At 36.4% G+C, this 23,666-nt stretch overlaps 1 protein-coding gene across 1 annotated transcript in view; it reads left to right on the top strand.

Moving 5' to 3' along the window:
* The window catches only part of Focad (focadhesin), a 260,449-nt gene that overhangs the window by 202,230 nt on the left and 34,553 nt on the right, over positions 1 to 23,666 (top strand). The window contains exons 25-33 of the mRNA XM_048783888.1: positions 56 to 294; positions 3,447 to 3,536; positions 9,406 to 9,553; positions 11,425 to 11,544; positions 13,317 to 13,439; positions 13,886 to 13,963; positions 14,647 to 14,718; positions 16,021 to 16,123; positions 17,958 to 18,038. Coding sequence (XP_048639845.1) covers positions 56 to 294; positions 3,447 to 3,536; positions 9,406 to 9,553; positions 11,425 to 11,544; positions 13,317 to 13,439; positions 13,886 to 13,963; positions 14,647 to 14,718; positions 16,021 to 16,123; positions 17,958 to 18,038 — 1,054 coding nt within the window. The remainder of the gene's footprint in view (positions 1 to 55; positions 295 to 3,446; positions 3,537 to 9,405; positions 9,554 to 11,424; positions 11,545 to 13,316; positions 13,440 to 13,885; positions 13,964 to 14,646; positions 14,719 to 16,020; positions 16,124 to 17,957; positions 18,039 to 23,666) is intronic.

Raw genomic sequence — 23,666 nt, 5'->3', positions numbered from 1 at the left:
CTTCGTGTTTTAAACAAAAGGCTAACCCCTTTTTTCTCTCTCTGGCATGTCCTAGAAATCCTATTCTGGTGAAAACACAGCTAGTGCCATTGCCCGTTCTGCTGCCGCCACGGCTTTGTCTCTCCTTGTGCCAGTTTTCATTATCTCTTGCAAAGAGAAGGTTGAGGAAATCCTGAACATGCTGACTGCCAGGTTACCTGGGAAACCAAGTGCTGATGAATCTCAAGCCGTGCAAATCCAGATGGGCCTTGCTTTGGGGATGTTTCTCTCTCGCTTGTGCGAGGAGAAACTCAGGTATGGTATATTAAAATATTCCTATTTTTTCCCTTTACGATTTAGGTGGAGGACTTTGCATACACATACCTAAACACTAGATCTAAGCAATATGTGGCTGCTAAACTTGTTGAGATGGCCACTTGATTCTTTATTCTTCTTTATGGGTGATTTCTTTCTAAAATACCATCATGTATATACTAATGCCTTATAAGGGTTGCTATTCAAGTGATTGGTTGCTTGGATGTCATTTCATGCTTAAAACAAGCTCTGAGTACATCTGTAGAAGAAACATGAGTGAAAGTCTAATCTTATGGTGCTGTAAGTAGAGAAAACTTCTTCTTTTTTATTTACATGTGTTGGAAATGACTGCTGACCCCTCATTAATATTACTATAAAATGAGTGGAAAGGATTGGCGTATCCCTTGTGCCTGAGAGGTATTGGGAATCCCGAATCACCTGAGAACTCCATGTACCCGGCTTTAACCATAGCTTTCATCCCGTGCCCTGGCTACATTTTAATAATCCTTAAAGAGTCTTAATCTGTGCATATTATACTGTGTGCTTTATTCAGTTTGATTGTTCATTTTTGGACTGCTAGCTTTACCTTTGAATGGAGCTAATGGAATAGCAAAAACCCTGGTGGAAAATTCCACTAACTGGGAAAGTTTTCTTGCCCATTAATCTGCTTTAATTTTTTTGTTCATACTGTTTATTCTTTACTACAACAAACCTTAGAATTTTATATATCTGGCTTAATTGCAGTTTGAAACTAATGGTTACATTTGTAGTTGACATTATTTTGCATAAACATTAATATGTGGAACTTTTATGAGAATTGCTGTTGTTCAGGGGAAGCAGTAGATTTTAGATGATCATTTTCAACTCTAAAAACATCTGTCAGGTGATGGGGGTGACTGAGTGAGTTTCTGCCAACCCAAAGGAAACATACACAGAATATTCATTTTGTTCTCTGGCTTTAATACACAAATGCCAGGAGGCTGAAGCAGGAGGATCACAAGTTCAAGACCAGCCTCAGGGATAGGGATGTATCTCAGTGGTAGAACACCTCTGGATTTAATCCCTAGTTACTTGCCCCCTATAAAAAGGGGGCCTGGTTCTAGATACAAACAGCCACAATAGCAAACACCCCTTGTGTGCATCTTGTATGTGCGGTAGAACATGAAGTATTTCTAAACACCTGCAGTCTGAAAGGGAATTTTCCCCCTTTGCTACTAGGCTACAAATGGCATTCTCTTCACCATTTGTATTCCAGCTCCTTCCTGGGTATCTTTTAAGCATTGTGTTTTACAACTAAAAATGAGCTGTGTCAGTTTAACACAAGGCAACTTATTTTATCCTGTCCTGTCTCTTCATTAACTTAGGGTGAAATGCTGCTGGTTTTAAGGGCCATCAAGTTTGCATTAATCATGCTATCTGAAAACCCTGCGGTGATTTCTCCACCACCCATGTCCATGGTTCCTAGATTTCCTTCCACTGCTGTCTATCTTACTTGAATTTTTGCGTGCAGAAAATGCTCAGCTTTGCATAGCTGAGCACCCCCAGAATAATGGCAGATTATAACATTGCCTACTCTTCCTGTGTTGATAGCATCCTCCTCTTCGTGGGCCTATGTATTAGCATTGCAGTCACTAATGTATTCATGTCTCCCACCTTTCTAATGTTTTGGAGCAGAGGAATCTGAAATATTTGCTTTTATGTATTAACAGATGTTTATTAGGTAACTACAGTGTCACCTGATAATAATATTTTTGAAGAAAGTTGCCTTTTTTAAAAATAAAAAGGTAAATGATTTGAGAAAGATTGACTCTGAATTCAGTCAATAACACCAAATAAGTGGCTCCAAATGGTCCCTTAATGGGAAAAGGATTAGGACCATATATTGGCTTTTAAAAAGGGAAAAATCATCCTGTAGAAGAAAACTATGACAATCCTTTTTTTTTTTTTTTTTTTTTTTAAGGTTTATGAGAAAACTTCCTAAATTTAAAATCCAATCTAGGATTTATTCAGAGAAGTATATTATTTCAGGCTTCTTCCTTCTGACATAATCCCCAGAGGATACAAATATGATCTCGTTAGCATTTGTTTAGGATATTTAAGAAAATTTTACTCTAGAGAACAACTTCAATAGGACTTATTTAATCAAAAGCAATTAACTCTGTGTGAGGCTGTGTGTGGGCATGTTTCTATCACTTCACAAAATGTCATCCTTCATCTTGGGCACCAGTGCTGTAGTCTTGGTTTAAGACCCTGTTGTTTAAGGTACTCTCTGGCTGGTTGGCATTCCTGGGGCTGGATTCCACCTCATATGATCTGAGACAGTAGCACAAGAGCTGAGATGTAGGGACCTCTGGATAATGAAGTGTCAGTGATGAAGACCACAGCTCTACCTGGAAAAGCTGCCATAGAGCTACCTTTTAAATTTTATTATACCAGTCTTATTTCTCACCAAGACAATTAAAAGAACACACATCACTTATTGTATAAAAGCAGAAAAATGTAGGGCTAGAAGTTTTTTCCTGTTTGAAATATATGTAAGCAAAGGAATAGCACTGCCAACCTATAAAATTGAAACGTGAAATCAGGAGTGTCAATCTTTGCAAGAAAGAGGTTTGGAATGATTGATGACCATATCAGCTTAAAAAAATTATTAAATATCCTGCAGAAAATCATTTTTACCTTCTTAGCAATATTTGGAATTTTGACTTTGGTTCTTATTTGGTGATTTTAATTGTGAATATGCTGAGAAAAATTAAAAGTAGGAGTTTGGGGGTTTACTGGTTCATTATACTGTCTAGTATATAGTAGTTATACTGTGTAGAAACCTAATTATTAAATAATCTGTGGCTCAGTTTCTCTATCTACAAAATGAGCATGTGTGAATCACCAATATTATTGCCACTTACTTTCAATTTTTAAAAATTATTTGTGGGTTTTTTTTAGCAAAGATGCTGGGGATCAAACCTGTGGCTTCATGTATGCTGGGCAAGTGGTCTACCACTGACCTGCATCCCCAGCTCATTTATTATTTTGTTTTCTTAAAGAAATGCTGGCATTTCCAATAGAAAAATGAGAACAAATATTTTATATTAAGTATTTTGACCAGTCAAATGATTATTAGTAATTCACTTTTTCCCTTGGTCATTATCTAGTGATATATCTGGCCAACAGATGAACCTTCTTCTGATGAAGTCCTTGGATGCCCTGGAGAACTGCTGCTTTGACACTAGTCTTGAATATAAGTATGTAGTTTCCATTTTCTCTCTAATAAGTACTTAAAGACTGGCTCCTAGTCTGCTGTAAATCTTGCATGCTGTGGAGAAATAGTTGCAGGATTTGATCTTGAATTTCTTTGTAGAGAATTTTCAGTAATAATGATACTTTTAAAACCCTGTGATTAGAGCTTACTTGTTTTGAAAACCATGTTTCTGCAATAGTTTACTTAAATGCAATGCAACAAATATCATTTCATGGCTTAGTCTTTGTGTTGCTAATACCTTGGTTTTGTCTTTTATTTATAATATGAGGCATGTATCTGAGGACTTGAATGCATGACTTAACATTTTAAAAGATCTGTTGAAGTCATTTGAATTTGATTGGGCTTGAGAGCCTTTCAATGGTGATTTATATTTCTCTGTGTAACCTATTGGCTGAGGAATTAAAATGGAAACACACTTTTTTATTCCCAACCTGCTTTACCTATCCCTTGCAGACCTCATGCTTTTTCAAGATTTTGCCTATTAAACTAAATATCTTAAAATCTAAGACAGTTTTTCATTCCAGTATTAAAAGATAACAAAAAAAAATCAGAAAAGATTATTTAAAAGCAGTATTAAGCTTCCTCATTTAATGTTTCAACTGACTTGTATGGATGAATAAATACATGGTTCCAATTAGGCTTTTGGAAATATTAGTGCCATTGAGGACCCACATCTTACCTTCTTTGGACTTTAGGCTTGAATTCTCTGGAGCTCCTTTTTTCTAGAAGATACAATAGAGGATAAGCACCAATCTCTAGTTTATTAGCTCATTTAACTTTTGTGATTATGGTCACTGTTCAAATGTGAATTAAATCAGTGTTGACATTTCTGGCCTTCAGCAACTTATGACCTAAAGCTACATTCATTTGATCTAGAGCCTGTTAGATTCAGACTAACAAAGGAATAAATGAAATGGTGAAGGAGGTGCAGGTATAAAAGATTTCCTCATGAGTAAATAAAGTCAAATGTCCACTTAGGGGGTGATAGTTATAAAATCTTCACCATGTGCAGGTTAAGACTGTTAATGACACTCACCCAGTTTATCAAGAAACACTTTAGGGATCATATGACGTCTTAAGATATTTCAATATGAGAAAAGAGAGTTTGATGGCATGTTTGAAATCTGTTGACTATAGAAAATGATTAATGGGAGTTATACGGACATTTAGTTGCTATTTGGACCGAATGATGAGTTGAGATTGTTTAGCCTAATGCATGCATTGGTGTTGTTGCTTCTTAGAACTAAGGAATAAGATATTTTTATGTTTTTATTTCTCTTTCTCCTGACCCCCTCTCCAAAGATGTTCATCATAGCTGTAGTTCAGGATATTATGAATTGGGAAAAAGTTGTAATTAAGATTCTGTACATTTTCAGCCAGTTGGAAAAATCTCAGGAATGGCTTTCATGTTTTATGCCCATTTGTTTTCAAGAAAGTTCTTTGAATGTAAGGAGAACAGTGGGATAGTGGACTTATCCACATTTTAAGTATTTATGTACTTAAAAACTTCACTTGTCTAAGCATATTTAACTTTAAACTTTATTTTTATTATTAATGAAATTCTTGTTTCTTTTTTCTTGATTCTTACATTCTTAATGAACAGCTGAATTGGGGAGGGGGAAGAAGGGTGGGCCCAGATAGGAGAATAGTACTGCTCAGGGAAGCAGAATAGAGAAATTTCCCACCTGTTTAGTGAAAACTTCCTTGTCTATCAGAGCCAATTAGAGACTCAGGGATGCAAGAAGCCTTTCCTCTATCCTTTCAAACTTCTGCTATTCCTGTAGTTGATGATGTTTAGCATTTTCTCATCCCTGATGCTTTGTGGATGTCAGTATTATGTGTAGTTCTGTTTTTGGTTTCAGCTTCAGCTGATACTTACTGAGCAGTAAGTACATGCTGAATTAGGCATTTCCATATCTGTTTCTCATGTAGTTAAGTCCTTATCACCACCTAAATAGGGTGTTAAAGCAAGATTATCATCACTTTGGTTTATGGATAAAGAAAATTAACCTCTCGGGAAAGACTTTTTTCAAGGTCATAGCTTAATATGTGGCACAACTAAAAGAAACACTTAGGTCATCTCTCTTCCAAGCCCTTTTTTCTCCTGCATAGTATAGTGTGGAGAACACATTTCAGTAGAAAGCAATTTGACATTTGACAGTATGTTGTTTTGCTTACTTTTTTCTGACATGCAGTTGTTGTCTATCATTAACTAAAAGCTATTTTTTCTGCTTTTTAACCAGGCTCAGGCCTGAATACCATCTAGCTAGTGGTGTAAAGTACTGTCTCTCTAATGAGATTGTAGGAGTCTAGAGCAGTCCTTCCTCCAGTGAAATAGTGGAAACATTACTGGGAGGTGGTTAATAGATCTGGGAGTGCGCTACCTCAAGTGGTAGAATTCACCCAGAGCAAATTCGCCACGCTTCTCTGATTTAATGGATAAATTCCAGCTGAGAGCTGAGCACCTGGTGTGGCTCTCCTTTGTGGTCCTAGCACTAACCTTCTGCTGCCATCTAGTGGTGGCTCATTGGGTCATTGCAGTCCTTACAGCCCTGTTGTGCTGTCCTTCCAAGACAGGAGCTTTGGTTAATTACTATTGAGCTTTTACAAATACAATCACATTTGTATAGCACTTTGTAAAGGGCAAAGCACTATACAAATGTTAACTGTTGTTAGAACTAATTATGAGATGGCCTTGTACTTAATCTGCAGGATTGTCAACAATAAACCAGGGAATTAACAATTCATCTCTGGTTAGTTTAGGAAAATATATCATCACATCTCAGTTGATATAACAACATGTATCAGAATTGCATTGCTTTTCAAGACTTCTTTTTCTGGTGATAATTTAATATACTCTGATAAGAGATTAAAACAAATGATGACAATAGAATATGGAATTTTAAAGCTTAAATTCTGTCATTCGTTACCATTCTTATTGTTAGCAATTCCAAATGCTTAATTTTATTTGTATCCAGTATTATACTTTACTGGTCTGAGACACCAACAAACATCTCCCTCCCCCCGCCATGGACAGTAAGATGGGTAAGATTCCTCTGCCCAAGTTATTCTTGATTTAGAGCTGACAGGCATATTAAAAAGAGCCTACAGTGAACAAATGTGTGACAGTGGTGAACTAATCACATAGTTTGTTGTCTATCATTAACTAAAAGTTATTTTTTAGGAAAATCTTTATGACTTAGGACAAAAGTAAGCCCATTAAAATATAGGAGATTTAGAAATTAGAAGGACTAAAGTTTTAGGAATACCTTCTAGGTGCATACTGGAAAATGTAGACAAACTATTTAGAAGGTCAACTCATACATACAATCTAACATTTATGTTGGTGCATATATACATACACATACATTTATATATGCACATATACCCCCCCCACACAGAGTTAGGTTGTATATTCAGCAGTTAATTAACTGATGTTGTCACCATGAATAGAATCATAACCTTGCCTAAGAATAAGAGTAATTATGATAATAATTTTTAGGTAAATGTGGACTAGGAACTTAGATCTCCTTTTCTAAGCCTTTGTACCTGTATTGTGTATCTTGGGATGCTAAGGGAGGAGCTTCAGTCCAGGGCATAAGATTCTTGTGTACCCAGGGTAGCTTGAAAAGCAGAACCTAGACATCTATTTATTTAGAAAGATAAGCACCAATTCTTACTTGAGTGAACTTTGAGAAAAATTCTTTCTAAACATAAACCCAGCAGCTGTCTTTCTTAATTTAAATTAGTATGGCAGAAAATAGGATTCATATTTTTATATTTTGTTGATTAAATCTTAGATGATACGTTCAGCTAGTTTTACCACTCATAAATTTTCCTACTACCAAACATTGACTTCAGGTCTTCTGTTTTCTTTTTTCATTTTAATTTTTTCCTACTGTGGATCTTTTCATCACTCTAGACTCTTAAAATTCTTTATTTGATTAGTTTTTCAGCTTTCTGTTAATATTGGTCGAAAGCCATAGGTACTCTAGTGAGGAAAAGCAGGAGGTAAGTTTCCCACCCTCGTGGAGTTTGCAGGCTAGGGAAGAAAGAGAAATCAAACAGTATTCCAAATAACTTACAATTAAAATTGTAGAAAGTGAATTAGTACAGGGTGCTGTGGGGGAGTATTAAAGAGATTCCCTGCTGGGCCAGAGAAAGTGTCCCTGAGGAAGTAATATTTGAAATCTTAAGCATAAGTAGCAATTACATAGTCAAAAGTGAGAGCAAAAGTCAAATTTGTCAAAGTATTAATGAGATTGTGTCTAATTATATCTTTGATCTAATTCTGTCAAGTTTTTATACGTATCAGTTTAGAAAGATGGCTGAAACACTTCCCAGTAGATTCTAAATTAAAACAACGGCTTTAAATTCATACCAATCAAGACTAGCTTTTCCTCCTTTGGAAATATGATTTGTCTCCAAAGCATGCAATGTTCAGATGTTAGATGTTGATTTAACTGGTTGGAATTGCATTATGCTAGTTGAGCTTGTTAAGTTCGTGTAAGCTGTAGCAGCAGTTCTGCCTGAGGAATGATGGATCATTACTTCAGTAGCTTCTTTACAAAGGATTTTATAATGCCAAATTGTTATGCAACAGAAACTAGAAAAACATGCTGAAGATACATTGCCTTCTTATAAGCATCCTATCATGGCATCATGCAGGGCATGGAGAGGGGCAGATGGATCAGAAGGCTGGGAACCTCAATTCCCCCATTCTGGTCATGCTCTACTGGGAACTCTTTGTGCAATCTTGAACAAATCTTGAAGCCTGTCCATTTTTCTGGGTTTCTACTATCATATTTGGATGCTCTGTTCACACAGAGGTGTTGGGACATGTGACTAACATGCTCATAAAACAATGAGGTTCTGGATATCAGCCAAGGATATGGATGCCATTTAAGAGAAAAATGACATAACATATGGGCACTGAAATACGTTATTGGAGAAATGCCCTGGAACGCCTTAAGCTGCACATAGCATGATGAGAGGTGAGCCAAACCAGAGCCAGGGCAATTTCTGGAAGACTCAGCATTTTCTCCAGTGAAAAAGTAGCAAGGATGACAAAACTTTTTAAAAAAGGGGGGAAAAAATCACCACAATCTGCATTATCTTACCATGCTAACTTGAAGTTTTCTGAGAGAACAATTCTTCTCTTTAAATGGTATGTATTCTTCCAGAAGGAATGGGGCACAAAGCCCCAGATTCCAATTGAATTGTCACATGGGTAACTTTTGACAAGCCTGTCATTTGTCCATTTTCTCTTCTGACCCAGTGGTACTCTGAGAGATCAGAGGGGAGAGAAGGATTAATGTCATTGTGTACAGATGAATACACAGTTTCTTTAAGAAAGAAATTCCTCTTGTTGAAGTTGACTGGGAAACATGAATCACTTAGCAGTACCTCATAATCATGCCTTGCATTTATCTCCCCTGTTATTGGTCTGATGTCCATGGCTCAGATCTTGAAATTTAGCCTTTCTCTCTGAGTGCAGATGGTCACAGTGTACTCAATACAGGCAGGTGGAGGAAGAGTACAGCATTTCTGTAAGGGCAGAAATAGAGCTGTTTTACACCTTTTACTCTCTTCATAGAACTTAAATCAAAAATTTTCATGCTTTTGTCCAGTGAGTACATAGTACTAGCAAGGACCACGAATACCTGTTTTGACATCGAGTTTTCCTGTTGGGGAGAGAGGTGGGTGTACCTGTCTTGAGTCATGGGGTGCACTTACATGTGAGGCAGATTTAGAATCCTCAGATCTTGCTCAGGTTTCAGAGCCCATGGTAAGTGAAGAGCAATTATATAGATTCCTTGTGACACTAATGCCTCATCTTTTCTGGCACCCAGCACTGGCTGCATATTGGGAGTTGGACTTGTTCTGTCCCTCATGAGCCACAGCAGCCAAACGGAGTCCCGAGTTCATGTGGCGGCGTCACTTCGGAAGCTGTCCACATACCTAGATGACAGTGGGAGCCAGAGCCGAACATTTCAGGAGGTGAGAGATGAAGGTGACAGTTTTCTTCCCTTTGCTGTCTTTTGTTTTCTTGTTGCTGCTGATTTTCTACTTCTTATATTTGGGTAACCCTGTAAATTAAATTCTTTCTCAATTTCAACTGAGATTAGGAGAAAATCTGAGTGGCAAGCAACCTATATTAGATCATGAGGTTTTCAAATTGTGCGGCTGTATAAATCAACTTAGACTTAAATATGGCATATGAGATAAGAGCCTTCAGTGAATACAAACCCTAAGTCAGCATCACCAGCAGGCACTTCCTAAGAAGAGCTGCAATTTCTGGAAGAAGGTTAAATGGAGATTTTTAGAATTGTGCTCAAGTCAAATGTAACTTTAAAAAAGAGCCAGGAATAAGCTTAAGAAACTGTAGGTGGAAAGGCATTTGATTTTTTTTAAATGCCCACTAGCATGAAAATTTGAGGAAATTCCCTTTACCACACTTAATGGAAAAGTTTTTCTGTCATGGTACAAAAATATGCAGAACTGGAGTTGGTGTGACACAGTCCCTGTGTGTTAACCACGGTTGGATGGAATGGTCCAGGCATGTGGCATGCCAGTCAGCTGTGCCCAGGTGAAGCTGAACTGCCTCTGCTCTGGGAGAAGCAGGGGATGACCTCAAGGCCGGGCCAGATTCTCCCCCTCATTAGAGCAGATTCTGTTTTGCCCTGGCCTGCCCATGAGCTATTGATGAGCACACATAATGGCTGCTGTGTTTCCTGCTCCCTCTTCTGCTTTCAGCAATGGGACTTGTTGAATTGGTGAATTTCTTTGGGGCACAGAGGGTTGAAGTTTTGTTCTAAGACATGCACTACATTTCCATTTTTAAAGCAGGGTAGAGCGTGACTTAAAAGTACCTATTTTTTTCAAGCCAAAGGAGAAAATCTGGTGACTGAGGAACGATTTGATTAATAAATGAAAGCAAGGTTTTTATAACTGATGCATCTGTCTGCCTTGATGTTTTGATTTATAAGGCCTTAAGCAAGCCGGGTTTTTTTCTCCCCTCTGATGTTTTATTATCCAATTTCTGCCTTGGGAACTGCTTATATTTTTCATGCATCAATCAGTGCTAGGAGTTGAATTTTCCACTTTATCTTAACAGCATTCTTATAAGGAAGGCTTTTATTATGAAAATATGAGGTAGCAGGAAGGGGGTGAATAACCTTGACTTGCAGAAATTGAGACTCAGATTGAGAGACTTGCTCAAAGTTACTCAACTAGTAAATGGTCAATTTGGGACACACGCCTGTGTACTGTCTCCATTCCCAACATTCTTTTCTATTTATCTATTTCTATGCACTTGTTTATTCATACATTGTTTCCTTATTATGTTTCTGTACCAGGATGATGAAATAGGTAGTATTGTCCCTATTTTACACAGTTTATGTTACTCCTAAACCCATGTTCCTGTTCCAGTCATGCCCCATTACTTCTCCTAGGGAATCTTAATGGAGCTTCTCTTCTCCAAGCTGCCTCTGCTGTTGGCCTTGGATGGAGCACCTGGCAATTAGTGGCCTTCACTGCTGGTGAACATCGGTCTCCCTCTTCTATTGATAGGTGCTGTGTCCTTTTCGACTTAGAGACTAAAGACCTGGGTGGAAACCTACTTCTGTCTGCTAGCTATTTGATCCTCAAAGCCCTTATTTAAGAAGTAGGAATCGTGACTGCCATCATGACATTGTTGTGAAACATACTAATAGAAGTTAGGCAGCAAAACAATGACCAGGCTGTGGGGAATGTATTTGAATTCAATGCTTCTTCTGAGGAGAAGTTTAAGAGGAGTATCTGTGTCAACTGAGCTGTGTTCTTTGTTTTGTCTTGTGATGAAACATTTTTCTGCTGTATTTTCCTCTCAGGTGCTTGCCTACACCCTAAGCTGTGTGTGCACATCAGCATTCAGTGCCGGTATCATTGAAGCCACAGAGGCTGAAGATACTATGAACAAGCTTCGGCTGTTAGTGGAAAACAACCAGCAGGTTGGAATGTCCGCCCTGATTATTGCTTTTCATGGGTCTCATGCTGCTGCCTGGACCTGCTAGGAACTGACTCTGAGCTAGACCAGAAGGGGAGACTTCCTGTCTAGCACTGAAGAGCTTCTAACTATTCTATTCTCTCACCACTGTAGACAATAATCCCACATGTCTTTTTCTCTCCTTATCCCCTGACTCCCTTTCTGGATGTCTTTTTCTTTGCTTCAGAAAGTTTTGATAGGCTTTTTTCTTTCTCCAGTCATTGCTGTATATTTTGTAAACTTAACATATGTGGCTAGGGAATTTAAGGGTCATGGAAGGCTAGCTGAAAACATTTGGAAAGGCAGGAATACATACAGAATTCTGGATCAAATCAAACTTCAGCAAATCTGGAGTAGAAAATCTCTGCTCATGACTGAATATGTACAGAAAGATTTAAAGACATATAAATTAAATAGCCTTAAAATGATTCCTCTGAAATATTATTCAGTCTTAAAAAGGAAGTTCTGATAAGCCAATCATGAGAAAAATACTACATGGTTCATGTTTATTTGAGGTGCTTAGAATAGTCAAAGTCAGAGACAGGAAGAAGAATGATGAGCTAGGTGTGATGGCACACACTTATAATCCCAGTGGCTCAGGAGGCTGAGGCAAGAGGATTGCAAGTTCAAAGCCAGCCTCAACAACTTAGCAAGTCCCTGAGCAACTCCACGAGACTGTCTCAAAATTAAAAATAAAATGGGGTGGGGATGTGGCTCAGTGGTTAAGCGTGCCTTAAGGTTCAATCTCTGGTACCCACCCCCAGAAAAAAAAGTAGAATGATGGTGGCCAGAGGCTACTGGGGAGAGAAATGGGGAGTTACTGTTTGATGGGAACTGAGTTTCCGATTTTCAAGACAAAAAGATATGGTTGACAACAATATGAATGTACTTAATGTCACTGAACTGGTATTCGTGGTTTAGATGGTAAATTTTATATATATTTTGCTAAAATCAGATTTTAAAAAATTAAAATTACACATGCTATAGAATTTCCCTAGTTGTATTTTATTTATTTATTTTTATAAAAAAGCTTTCTCTAAAGTCCTTATACTAACTATATTGGATTATGGCAGAATGCACTGATTGAAGGTTAATGGGATTGTTACTGTGTTATGTTTGTAAGCCTGCTCACTTGTATTCAGAATATGTTGCTCAATAGTGCAGTATTATTTTCCCCAAATAAACTACTCACTGCAGCTAAATTCTTTGCAATGACTGTAGTTTCTGTTACCAACCAAAGTCTAGGTTTAAAAACAAAAAACAAAACTGTGATTTTTTTTTTTTAAGTACCTGTGCATCGTAGCACACAGTAGTCATTGAATAAACTTCCACTGGATGAACAAAGGCACTCCTTTAGAATTACATATAAATTTACACATACATGTCCACTGTGAAATCATTTTGAAGTGAAAGAACACCTACACAGATATAAACTTAGACATTATGCGTGCAAACTGGTGGTTTTTGTGAATGGCTTCTGAAATTCCTTATCATTCAATCACTTTTTTCAGGAAAACTTGGGGCAAGTACCTACATTAATTTGGTTTAATTACTACAAGCCAAATGAAACAGCAAACAAACCCTACATNATTTTTTTTTTTTTTTTTTTTGGTTGACAAATAGAACATGTAAGTAGGATTAGGAGATACTAGAAAGGCTCATTTTGGCATGTATATAAATACTGCTGATCTATGTCTTTCTTTTTTCTCATTCCTTGTTTTTATTTATTTATACCAGACTTCAGGATTTGCCCTGGCATTAGGAAATGTAGTTCATGGTTTGTCTGTGTGTGGACATGGCAAAGCTGAAGACTTGGGCAACAAACTTCTCCCTGGATGGATCAAAACTGTTCTAGCAGAGGTAAAGGTTATCTCCCATATGCTACATTATGTTTTTATAAAGGAATAGGAACTACTTTATTGGACAATTTATAAGAACTGCTAAGATACATAGTTAACAATAAAAGAACAGGCAATTTCAAATGAAAAGAGATGAATGGACTTTTAATCCCTTATAAATAATGCATCCTGTCAACCATTATGGTATTAAAACTATTTTGTCACTATTTTAATTTTAAAACAGCAGTATGCATTAAAAAAATAAAAGCAAGAAGGCAGTTTTATCTAGCAACCTTAATCTATTTGGTTTATAGTCTGTTGCCACTTTTGTTTCACTTATACAGATTATGTTTATTCTGCCAACTTAGTACCATTTGGCCTTTTATTTCTCTGTGTGTAAGTAAGTTTTGTAGAACCCCAGCCCAGGGAGCTCTTCCCTCTTGACATACTCTAATGCTTTGTTTCCAGGGCACTCCCACAATGCTTTGCCTGGCAGCTCTCCACGGCATGGTGGCCTTGGTAGGCTCTGAAGGGGATGTAATGCAGGTAAAAAAGGAACTATCAGTTGGGAAGAATCTAAAAGTGTAGAGCCATAGATGGAGAATTCCCACTATCTTAGTATGCTAATGATAGAGGAATACGTGCTCATGATAATAGTTCTACTGGGCTTTTCAATGCCTTGTTCTATGAAAAAGTGCTCTTGGCCAAGAATTCTTTATGTAGGGTTTGTTTGCTGTTTCATTTGGCTTGTAGGAATTAAACCAAATTAATGTAGGTACTTGCCCCAAGTTTTCCTGAAAAAAGTGATTGAATGATAAGGAATTTCAGAAGCCATTCACAAAAACCACCAGTTTGCACGCATAATGTCTAAGTTTATATCTGTGTAGGTGTTCTTTCACTTCAAAATGATTTCACAGTGGACATGTATGTGTAAATTTATATGTAATTCTAAAGGAGTGCCTTTGTTCATCCAGTGGAAGTTTATTCAATGACTACTGTGTGCTACGATGCACAGGTACTTAAAAAAAAAAAATCAATCTCAAAGCATGGGCACTGCCTTTGAGGAGCTCACTGCCTTGTGTTTGAATTATATATGTTTGTCCTTATGTTTATAAGGACATATGGTACATTATTCCATGGCTTAGAAAATGATCACTCATGCGCTGGGAATGTAATTATTTACTTCAGGGGTGGCAGGTAGTGATGGATATTTCTCGTTTTTCTTTCAGCTGAAGTCAGAAGCCATCCAGACTTCGCAGTTTCAAGGCAGACTTAATGAAGTCATTAGAACTTTAACTCAGGTGAGAAGAGAAATCTAAAATCCTTGGGTAGAAAAACAGTTCTCTTCCTAGTCCTTCATCTTAATTACATAATATAAAATGTTTTACCTAGAAAATGGGGGAAATCTCTGGGTATTTGTGCTGAGTTCAAAGGGTATTTGGGAGGGTCATATGGTCCTGTATTCACAAAAATCTACTGCCTCTGGAAAAAAGAGAAAGCTGATATTTTTAAAAGATAAGTTGGTACTGATTTCTCTTAACAATTACCACCTGACCCTGCAAGGAATATGAGGCCCTCAGGACAAGGAAAATGAGTAGGTGATCCAGGGGCAGGGCAGATATCCATGAAGAATGGTCAAGAGATGCTAGTTCAGAGGCCATTGATAAAATATTTGAGTAAATCATTGTCATTGTTACAATGACAATGAACATATTCCTCTGCTAAGAAATGTTTTTATCTTTTATTATTTTTTTAAATGATTGTTTATTGCTTAAAATTTAAAGGTACTGAATGAAAGTAGTTGAAAAAAACATCACTGATGTTCCTTGAAACCTGAAGCAACTGCTGCTAATATTTGGCCATATCTTTCTTTAAGCATTCTTACTTTGTTTGCATTGTTGGTAGTCTTTCTTTATATAGAACTTTATATCTTTTTATTTTCATTTAGCATATTTGTTTTCATTCTTATGAAATATGGCTGATTATAATATCTACCACATAAAGGAGTTTTAGTAATTCTTGCTTTCAAAAGCAAACATAAATCTCAGGACATAAAAACTCTTTTGCATATATGAATATGAATATGCTAAAAAAAGAATTTGGAAACTTTAAGTTGCTATAACTTGGGAGAAAAATCTATTGTTGGGGTAAAAATCTCACATTTTAAACTATTATTTTAAAAATGCTTATTCTGAATGATGAAGCAGTAATAGGACATTATTTAAAGAAAAGAAAAAATATCATCTCCTTCCATTTTTAGAAGTGTGTTAGTTTTAAGCAACTTTTCTGCATTTTAAATTTTCTTTCACTGTTTTAAAGTTTCTTTGAGACCAGGCTAACTCAGTGGAACCTGGGAAGACCACTAATACTTTTTGTTGTGATTGATTAATCAACTGGTTAATTGATTCATTCAGTAACTCAGCAACCACTTGTTGAGCACCTCCTATGATTCAGATCTAGTATTTGAGACACATGAAATCTCATCTTGTCATAGAACTTCTACTTACCCGCCAAGCTATTAGCACATAAAAGATTAGTGACTTTCTATATTGAATGGAGATTGGATTTTGCCCATTATTTAACTGTTATATTTTCATCTATAGGTCACCAGTGTCTCTGGGGCTATTGGTGTTCAGTCAAATGCAATCTGGCTTCTAGGACATCTTCATCTCTCTACTCTGTCCTCAAATCAAAGCAGAACCTCTGGTAAGCGTAAGGTCCTAAAACACTGGAACTGGGAGTAATTGTTGACTCAGGCTCTGTATTTTGTTAAGGGCACTAATCTTCACATTAACCCTTAGTGGTGGGTATGACCATCTCTGTTTTTTCTGAGTGAGTTGGGTGTGAGCGGCCATCTGATTTGCCATGGGTCACGTGGTAGGCAGTTGTAGTTGCTCTCCGAACTCCGTGTTTCTTTACTCCTCCTCTTTGCTTCCTTAGAGGATAGTGTAGACATTCAGTTAACCCACATATCTTACAATGTAGAATCTAATACTCTGGAAGATTATGTGATTTATATATAGAGTTAGTTGAGTGACAAACGCATAAATGAGGAGCCATGCCTGTGAAGCTTGAAACAGACTATTTTATTTTACTAGATGTAATGGTATTATGTTTCATTGAATGTCTCCTTATGTATGGCTGGAATTTTTCTGGATCCTGGTTTTATTAAAATAATGGGGTAAGTACATTTAAAGATGTGTACCTCAGTGGTCTTAGAACTGAAATCCTTGGTCTTAACACAAAGGCTTTTCTATTTGTAGCTTTTTAATAAAAGCAATAAAAATATTTATAACCCCCACATACTTAATTTATGTTTGTACTTGAGATTTTCTGGGGAAGGGTTAGTACATCTGCTCTTTGCTCTTTATAGAATTTGAACCCATGGACTATCTTGGACCCAGGCCAGAAAGGTATAGGTACCAAAGATTCCTCATTAAAACTTTGTTTCATTTATCCCTGAAAGATCCTCTACTGATAGTGTTACCATAAGTATGGGCTACTGTGATTACTACTTCCTCCCTTCTATTACTCTGTAGCTATAGGAATAGGACATTGGTGCACAGGATAATTAACATAATTAACTTTAGACAGCTGGAAGTTGTCATATTAAAATGGGAAGATGATAAAGAAAACTTAGTTATGCTGGAACCTTTGGTATTGCTAGTTTTGAGGCTCTTACTCAGTATCCTGGTAAGCTAGCGTATTTATGTCAGGCCTTGCTTTTTTTATGTAGGCTTTTAATTGTCCTATTATGGGCTGCTTGGTCTGGCCCACATACACTCAACTCAGGTCATAGTGAATCATCTTACACCCAGGTTCTTTTGAACAAGTTGCCTGTGTGTCTGGAAAAATACAGCTACTTGTTCCTGATGGAATTTTCCAATTGAGCCGTTTATTGCAGTAAAAACCATCTCATGAAACAATTATGGGGGACTGGGAGGAAAAGGATTTAGGAGACTCTCAGGACTCAACTAGCATAAATGTCACTGTCTCCATGTTCCAGGTCAGCTACTACATATGGCTATTTGTCCATGTTGATCACTTAGAGGTCTCTGTCTTAGGTAAGAGGCTGGTGCTGTTTATACCGAAAAATGCTTATGTTGAATTTACAAGGTTCAAATCTGATTCTGCATGTCCTGAAGTGGCCCCTAGAATAGCGTTTTAAGCCTTAGGAAGCTCAGCCATCTCCTTGCTGATCCTGAGGAGTCACTGGATGGGAGGTCACTGATGTGACATTGTAAAAAGGATTTTTGTAAACCACTTCAGTCAAATATTCATCCTCTGTGATTTTTTTTTTTTTTTCAGTCTGCTGGGTTAGCCACCATTTTAGATTTGCCTGTATAGCTTAAGTGATTACTTCAAGGCCAGTCACTTAGTCTAATAGAATTAGTTGCAGCTACAGACTATTGTGCTGAGATTAATGGCATAAACATCTCCGCTTTGTCTCTAGGTTGATATGGCAGCATGAGATCATTATCTCTCCTTCATTAGTCTTGCCAAGTTCACTGGTTAATTTGATCATTTTCTGTCTCCACAGTTCCTACCGACTATAGCTATTTGCCTGAAAGCAGTTTTATTAGAGCAGCCATTGGCTTCTTCATTTCAGGAGGAAAAAAAGGCAAGTGAGCACATTTTCTTGAATTTTGTCATTCTTTCTACATGTTAAGTTGGTTTGTATGCCCTAAGCATGCCTTTGTGGAATTAAACAGTACAAATCTGAAGCCGGGTAGTGTTTTCTTCTGCCAAACCATCTTTCTAATAGATATAAGCTAGAGGCAAACTACAGTAATTGTTCCATAAATATACACACTGTATAGTCTCTTTAAATCACTGTCAGTGATCTTGAATGGCTCCATGAAAATCATAATCTTCTATTGGGCCATTTCAAAAGACACACATTACTTTTCCTGTCTATGTCAAGTGAATGTGATCTAAGAAGAGAAAACACCTGGTACATTTTGGGTCCCAGAACTGTCTGGGAAGTAAGTCTTGCCCCTGCACCTTGTAAGATCACATGGTGGTGTTGGAATCACTGGCTCTAGGTCTTATTTTTAGTTTGTGTTCTTTTTCTCAGTACACATTTGTCCCTTTGTGATTCTGTGTGGCAGCCACCACATTAGCACACAAGCAATTTGAAAACAGATTTAATGCCCTGTTTTAACTGGCATCAGAGCAATGCCACATGAGTTATTGAATGTGTGTTCTTTAGTGCTACACGTATACTTTTTGAAGGTGTAAGGAAAAAAATGGATTAAAACTGATCATATCATGGCTCAGCCACCAGCTTCATTAATGTAATATTCCTCATTGATGTTTGTTGGTTTTATTCTTTCTTGGTTTGGCAAAATGAGTACCTATACTGTAGCAAGATCATTATGACTGTGGGAAGAAAAAAGTTTTTAAACAAATCAAAATTAAAAACTAGAAGAAATCTGGAGGAAACAGTTTGATTGATGAAGGTCATGGAAGAATAAAATCTCACCATTGGAAAGGAATTTAAAGGTCACATTGTCTGATTTCCCACTGAGTACAGTAATCCTGGAGCTTCCAGATTATGAATAATTGTCATAGCCTGGAGACATTTCTTTAGTTTCTGGAGTTCTAGAATATGTGATATTATCCTATGGTTGTTTGTTAGCATTATTTGCTTTTAATTATCCTTAATAAAAACTGACATATGTCATTGTTGTACATGACACAGGTATTGACAAACATTGTGTATTATGTATAATTTGCAAATTATTTTAGTGATTATATTGCTATGAATTAAGTCTTCTTAAAATAGATAAAGATGTCTCCATTAGTAAGAAATTCAATTCTTACTAAATAAGCATCTAAAATTTCCATGGCCAGAATGATACTAGCACAATATATTTTTGCTATGTTTTTGTTAGGTTGCTCATTTTTATAAAATTTTTAAATGATGATAAGGTAAGATATTTTGGGGAGAAGTAAAGTCAAATCTCCTGGGTCAAATGAAAGATTCTTTTCCTGCTCAAGTAAATAAAATGCCAGTTGACTCCCCAGACCAGTATTTCTTGGCAGAAATGAATTTTCTCTGAATCTTATGGGGAACTTTTGGTTAAATATAATATTTTTATGATTATGGAGTCATGGCACAGCAGGATCTGTTCTGCTCTAAGACTGAAAAATCAGGTTGTGACCGAATCAGTGTTGTGATGTGCAGTCTTGCTGAAAGCTATTTTAAAACTGATAAATGAAGTATTAAAAAAAGCCATATTACCAATTGGATTTTTGGCATTTTCAGGTTGTGGGAGAGGGCTGCCTTCTTGTCAGGTTTGCTGACTAGATTCAGAGGAAAGTCTATTCAGCCTTACACATTAGTAATGATGGCCCCAGAGGAGTGGGGGCCGTGGGAGGCTGACCTCCGCCTCCAAAGCCCATTTACAAAAACAAAACCAGACCCTGCTCTATGGGACTAAATGGGATGGCCAAAAGCGGAGGTGTGCATGCAAACGAGTGTTTTCTTCTTCAATATGCCCAGCTCATTTGAATTTTAATAACTCCCTTCTGAAGCAGCTTTTGAGTTTAAATGTCTGGATGTCACTCACCAGAGCTCAGTGGGGCTGCTGATAGGAAGGATGACAACTTTGGTGAACTCTTTTGAGGAAGAAATGGTTTTAGAGAAGAAAACTCATGCTTGGCGTAGGCTGAAGATAGTAAACTTCAGGGATGGCTTGGTTTCGCTGCCTCCGTGTGCTCTTTGTAGCTAACATTAACTCACAAGAGGAAAAGTGATGGGTTGTATCTGAGCCACACTTATGCCAGGATGAGATTGGGCATTGTGATTTTCATCCTAGCCAATCAAATTTTGAGATAGCAAACATATTAATCAGCTTTCTGAGGCTCAGGAAGCCTTTCTTTGCTCACTTTATACTTATGTGATAGGACAGACAGGATGTTCATGGCATGTTCATTCCTTCACAGAGGCAGACAGTTGAAAACCATACCAAGTCAATGAACTTCATTCAGTTTCTAAAGATTTCAGTTCATGGCTTTGAATGTAATTGCTTTTTGTATACCATTTAACATTCCTCTGCTTCCCTGATGGCCCTGGCCTCCTCCTATCAGATGTATCCTTACCCTTTGTGCTCATTCTCTTTTTCTGTGGACATTTCTTCACTCTGCTAGGCTTAAAATCCTCCTATCATGAATTATTCCTTCTGATAAAGGCATCTAATTTTTTATTCTTATGATTTTTTTCTACTCATTTATTCTTTATTTCTAATCTTTGTTTTCTCTATCACATTCAGATTTCATTGTTTATCTGCCTCTTTTACAGAATATTGAAGATGTATTTAAAGTATTTAGTAAAGGTATTATCTCTTTCTGATGCTAACATTAGATATTTCTACATAATAGGATTATTTTTGTTGTCATTCTATTACTGAGTAATTTGACTCAGTAATACTTTCCAAGCTTATATTTTTCCATTAGGCTCTAAAGTTCACAGTAAGAAGTCTCATCTGAGAAAAATATATAAGATATATATCTTATATATGTGTATAGTGTATAGTGTGTATAGTCCTTATGAATGGATTTCCTTCTTAATATGAGTTGATTGGTCAGTGATCTGTGTGTATAAGTAGACTTGTACACAAATGTTATAAACATTAAAATGGGTATATTCTTGGTCATTTTTGGATTTTGAGCATGAGATAGTTGTTGAGAAGAAATCTAGCCAAAGGAACAGAATTAGTGAGCTGAATATAGAATAATATGAGAAAGTGGTCTGCTTTTTGATGAAATTATGGAGTTGGTTGCCAAGACTATGTATAATTTTTATAATATTTTAGCTTAGTAATACTTTACCTATACAACTCTTTAAAAATATCATGAGAAATAAGTACAGGTGTAAAATACTGTGTTCAAAAATGATATAAAGAAGATAAAGGAAAGACAGATGAATCTAATATGACTTTCCTATTCACATATATGAATACACCACAGTGAATCTCCACATCACATACATCCACAAGACTGGGATCTTAATTAGAATAAGACATACTTCATGTTTGTATAAATGTGTCAAAATATACTCTACTGTCATGTATAACTAAAAAGAACAAATAAAATAAAAAAAGAACCTCCCATAATAGCACCACCTAGAGACAGCAACTATATATACAACATTATATATCCCCCTATATGTGTGTAGGTATTATATTCATAAGGTTTATATTATCTTATATGATTTTTAAAAATTTAATGAATTTTCACATAAATGGACACTTACCACTTATCTCCTCCAAAAGGAGGCTTGGAAGAAGTATAGCAAGAATCCCATTCATCAGTTTCTGAACAGTTGTCTATAGAGGATGTTTTTCATGGGTTTTTTGTTTATTTATTGTTTTGGAACACAGGATTGAACCCAGGGGTACTTTATCACTGAGCCACACCTTCAGACCTTTTTTTTGTTTTAATATTTAGAGATACAGTCTTGCTGAGTTGCTTAGGGCCTCAATAAGTTGCTGAGGCTGGCTTTGAACTTGTGTTCCTCCTGCCTCAGCCTCCTGAGTTGCTGAGATTAGAGGCATGAGCCACTGTTTTATCTTTGTTGCAAACATTAAAATGTGTGGAAGGAAAAAGTCAGTGATTATCCCATGACTCTATAGATATTAATTTTAAATGTTACTTTTTAAATTAATGATTTTATACACATACAATTTTTACACATTTCCCTGTTTATGTGTATTTGTATTTTTTAACTTGATATTATAAACATTTTCCCATTCCCCATATATCTATCTCCATTGTTAATATTTTTAGATGTTTGTAGAATATTTTATCAAGTTGGTGAGTCCTAATTAACTTAATCATTACTCTATTGGTTATTAAATTTTTTCATCATAGTGAATATCTTTATGAATGTAGCTGTCTCTCGTCTGCAATATCTTTCCTTAGGATAAATTCTCAGCAGTTTATTAGTGGACAGGAGTCTGATGATGTGGTGACCAGGGGAATGGCATGGCCTCTTTGCTCTTCAGAAGGATCATGCCAGTTTTCGATTCATCAGCCTTGTATGAATATGTAGAGCACTGTATCATATAGGTTAAAAGCACAAGAGCTGGACTGCCTGAATTCACATCCCACTACCACTGTTTACTGTCTCTCCAACTCAGGCAAGCCTCCTAAGACCCTAAGCCTCAGTTGCTTTTGCAAAATGGAGAAAATAATTGAATCTTCTTTATAGAACCCTTTGTAAGGATTTTGAGTCATTTTATGTAATTCTACTTAGTAAACAAAGAATAAACCCCTCTAGTTATAGTATCATATTACAAAGCAAAACAAATAGATAAGCCAAAGATGATAATAAAAATGAGTCAGAATGCTTTTATTTGCATTCATTGTCAGAAAGGAAGAACATTTTTGCATATATTTACTGAATTATTCAAGAGATTTTTATAATTAAATTTTAGCATTTCTTTTTTATTAATTTTTTGTTTTAGTTATACATGACAGTAGAATGTACATCTTATATAGCATTTCTTTTTAAAACTTAGTGTGTTTTAACTTTTTATTTTGAGATAATTTAGACTTACCAAAGAGTCACAAGAATTTACAGAAAAGTTGCAAACATTTCTCTGCCTATAAGGAAAAACTCCCATATCCCTTCACCCAGGGACCCCCCGCCATTGACATATTTACTTGGAAAGATCTAATCCAGAAGGTACTTGTGTGTTCACCATGTCTCTTAGTCTTCTTCAGTCTGAAACTGTTCCTGTATCCTATCATGTTTCAAGATTAAAAGCCAGTTATTTTATAGAATGCTCTTCAATTTGGATTTGCCTGATGTTTCTCCTATGGAGTTAGGTCACTCATTTTTACTGGGAATATCACAGAAATGGAACTCTCTTTTTCTCATTGTAACCCATCAGCTGGCACAGGGTATCCTTCTCCTACTGACCACATGGATAAAGTGATATCTCCTAGATTTCTCCATATGAAGTTATTATTTTCTTTATCATTAATAAAATTTTTTTACTTTTAAATGTCCTATTTTCACCCACTAGTTTTGGTATCCTTTAATGTATCTTGCCTGAATTACTAGTATGATAATTGCCAAAAAATGATTTTTAAATTCTATCATTCTATGTACATTACTTTAGTAGGCATTTTGCTTTAAGGAGGTTTTCCTCCCTTCCCTTCTTCCTTCTCTCCCTTCCTTTTCATTAGTATGAACTCTTAATTTTATATTTTATGTATTTGTTATTCAATTGTCTTC

The sequence above is a fragment of the Marmota marmota genome, unplaced genomic scaffold (assembly GCF_001458135.2).
Source record: "Marmota marmota marmota unplaced genomic scaffold, marMar, whole genome shotgun sequence".
In the NCBI taxonomy this organism is placed as follows: domain Eukaryota; kingdom Metazoa; phylum Chordata; class Mammalia; order Rodentia; family Sciuridae; genus Marmota; species Marmota marmota.
Note: the sequence above shows the minus strand (reverse complement) of the source record. Positions and strands in the feature narration are given on the sequence as shown.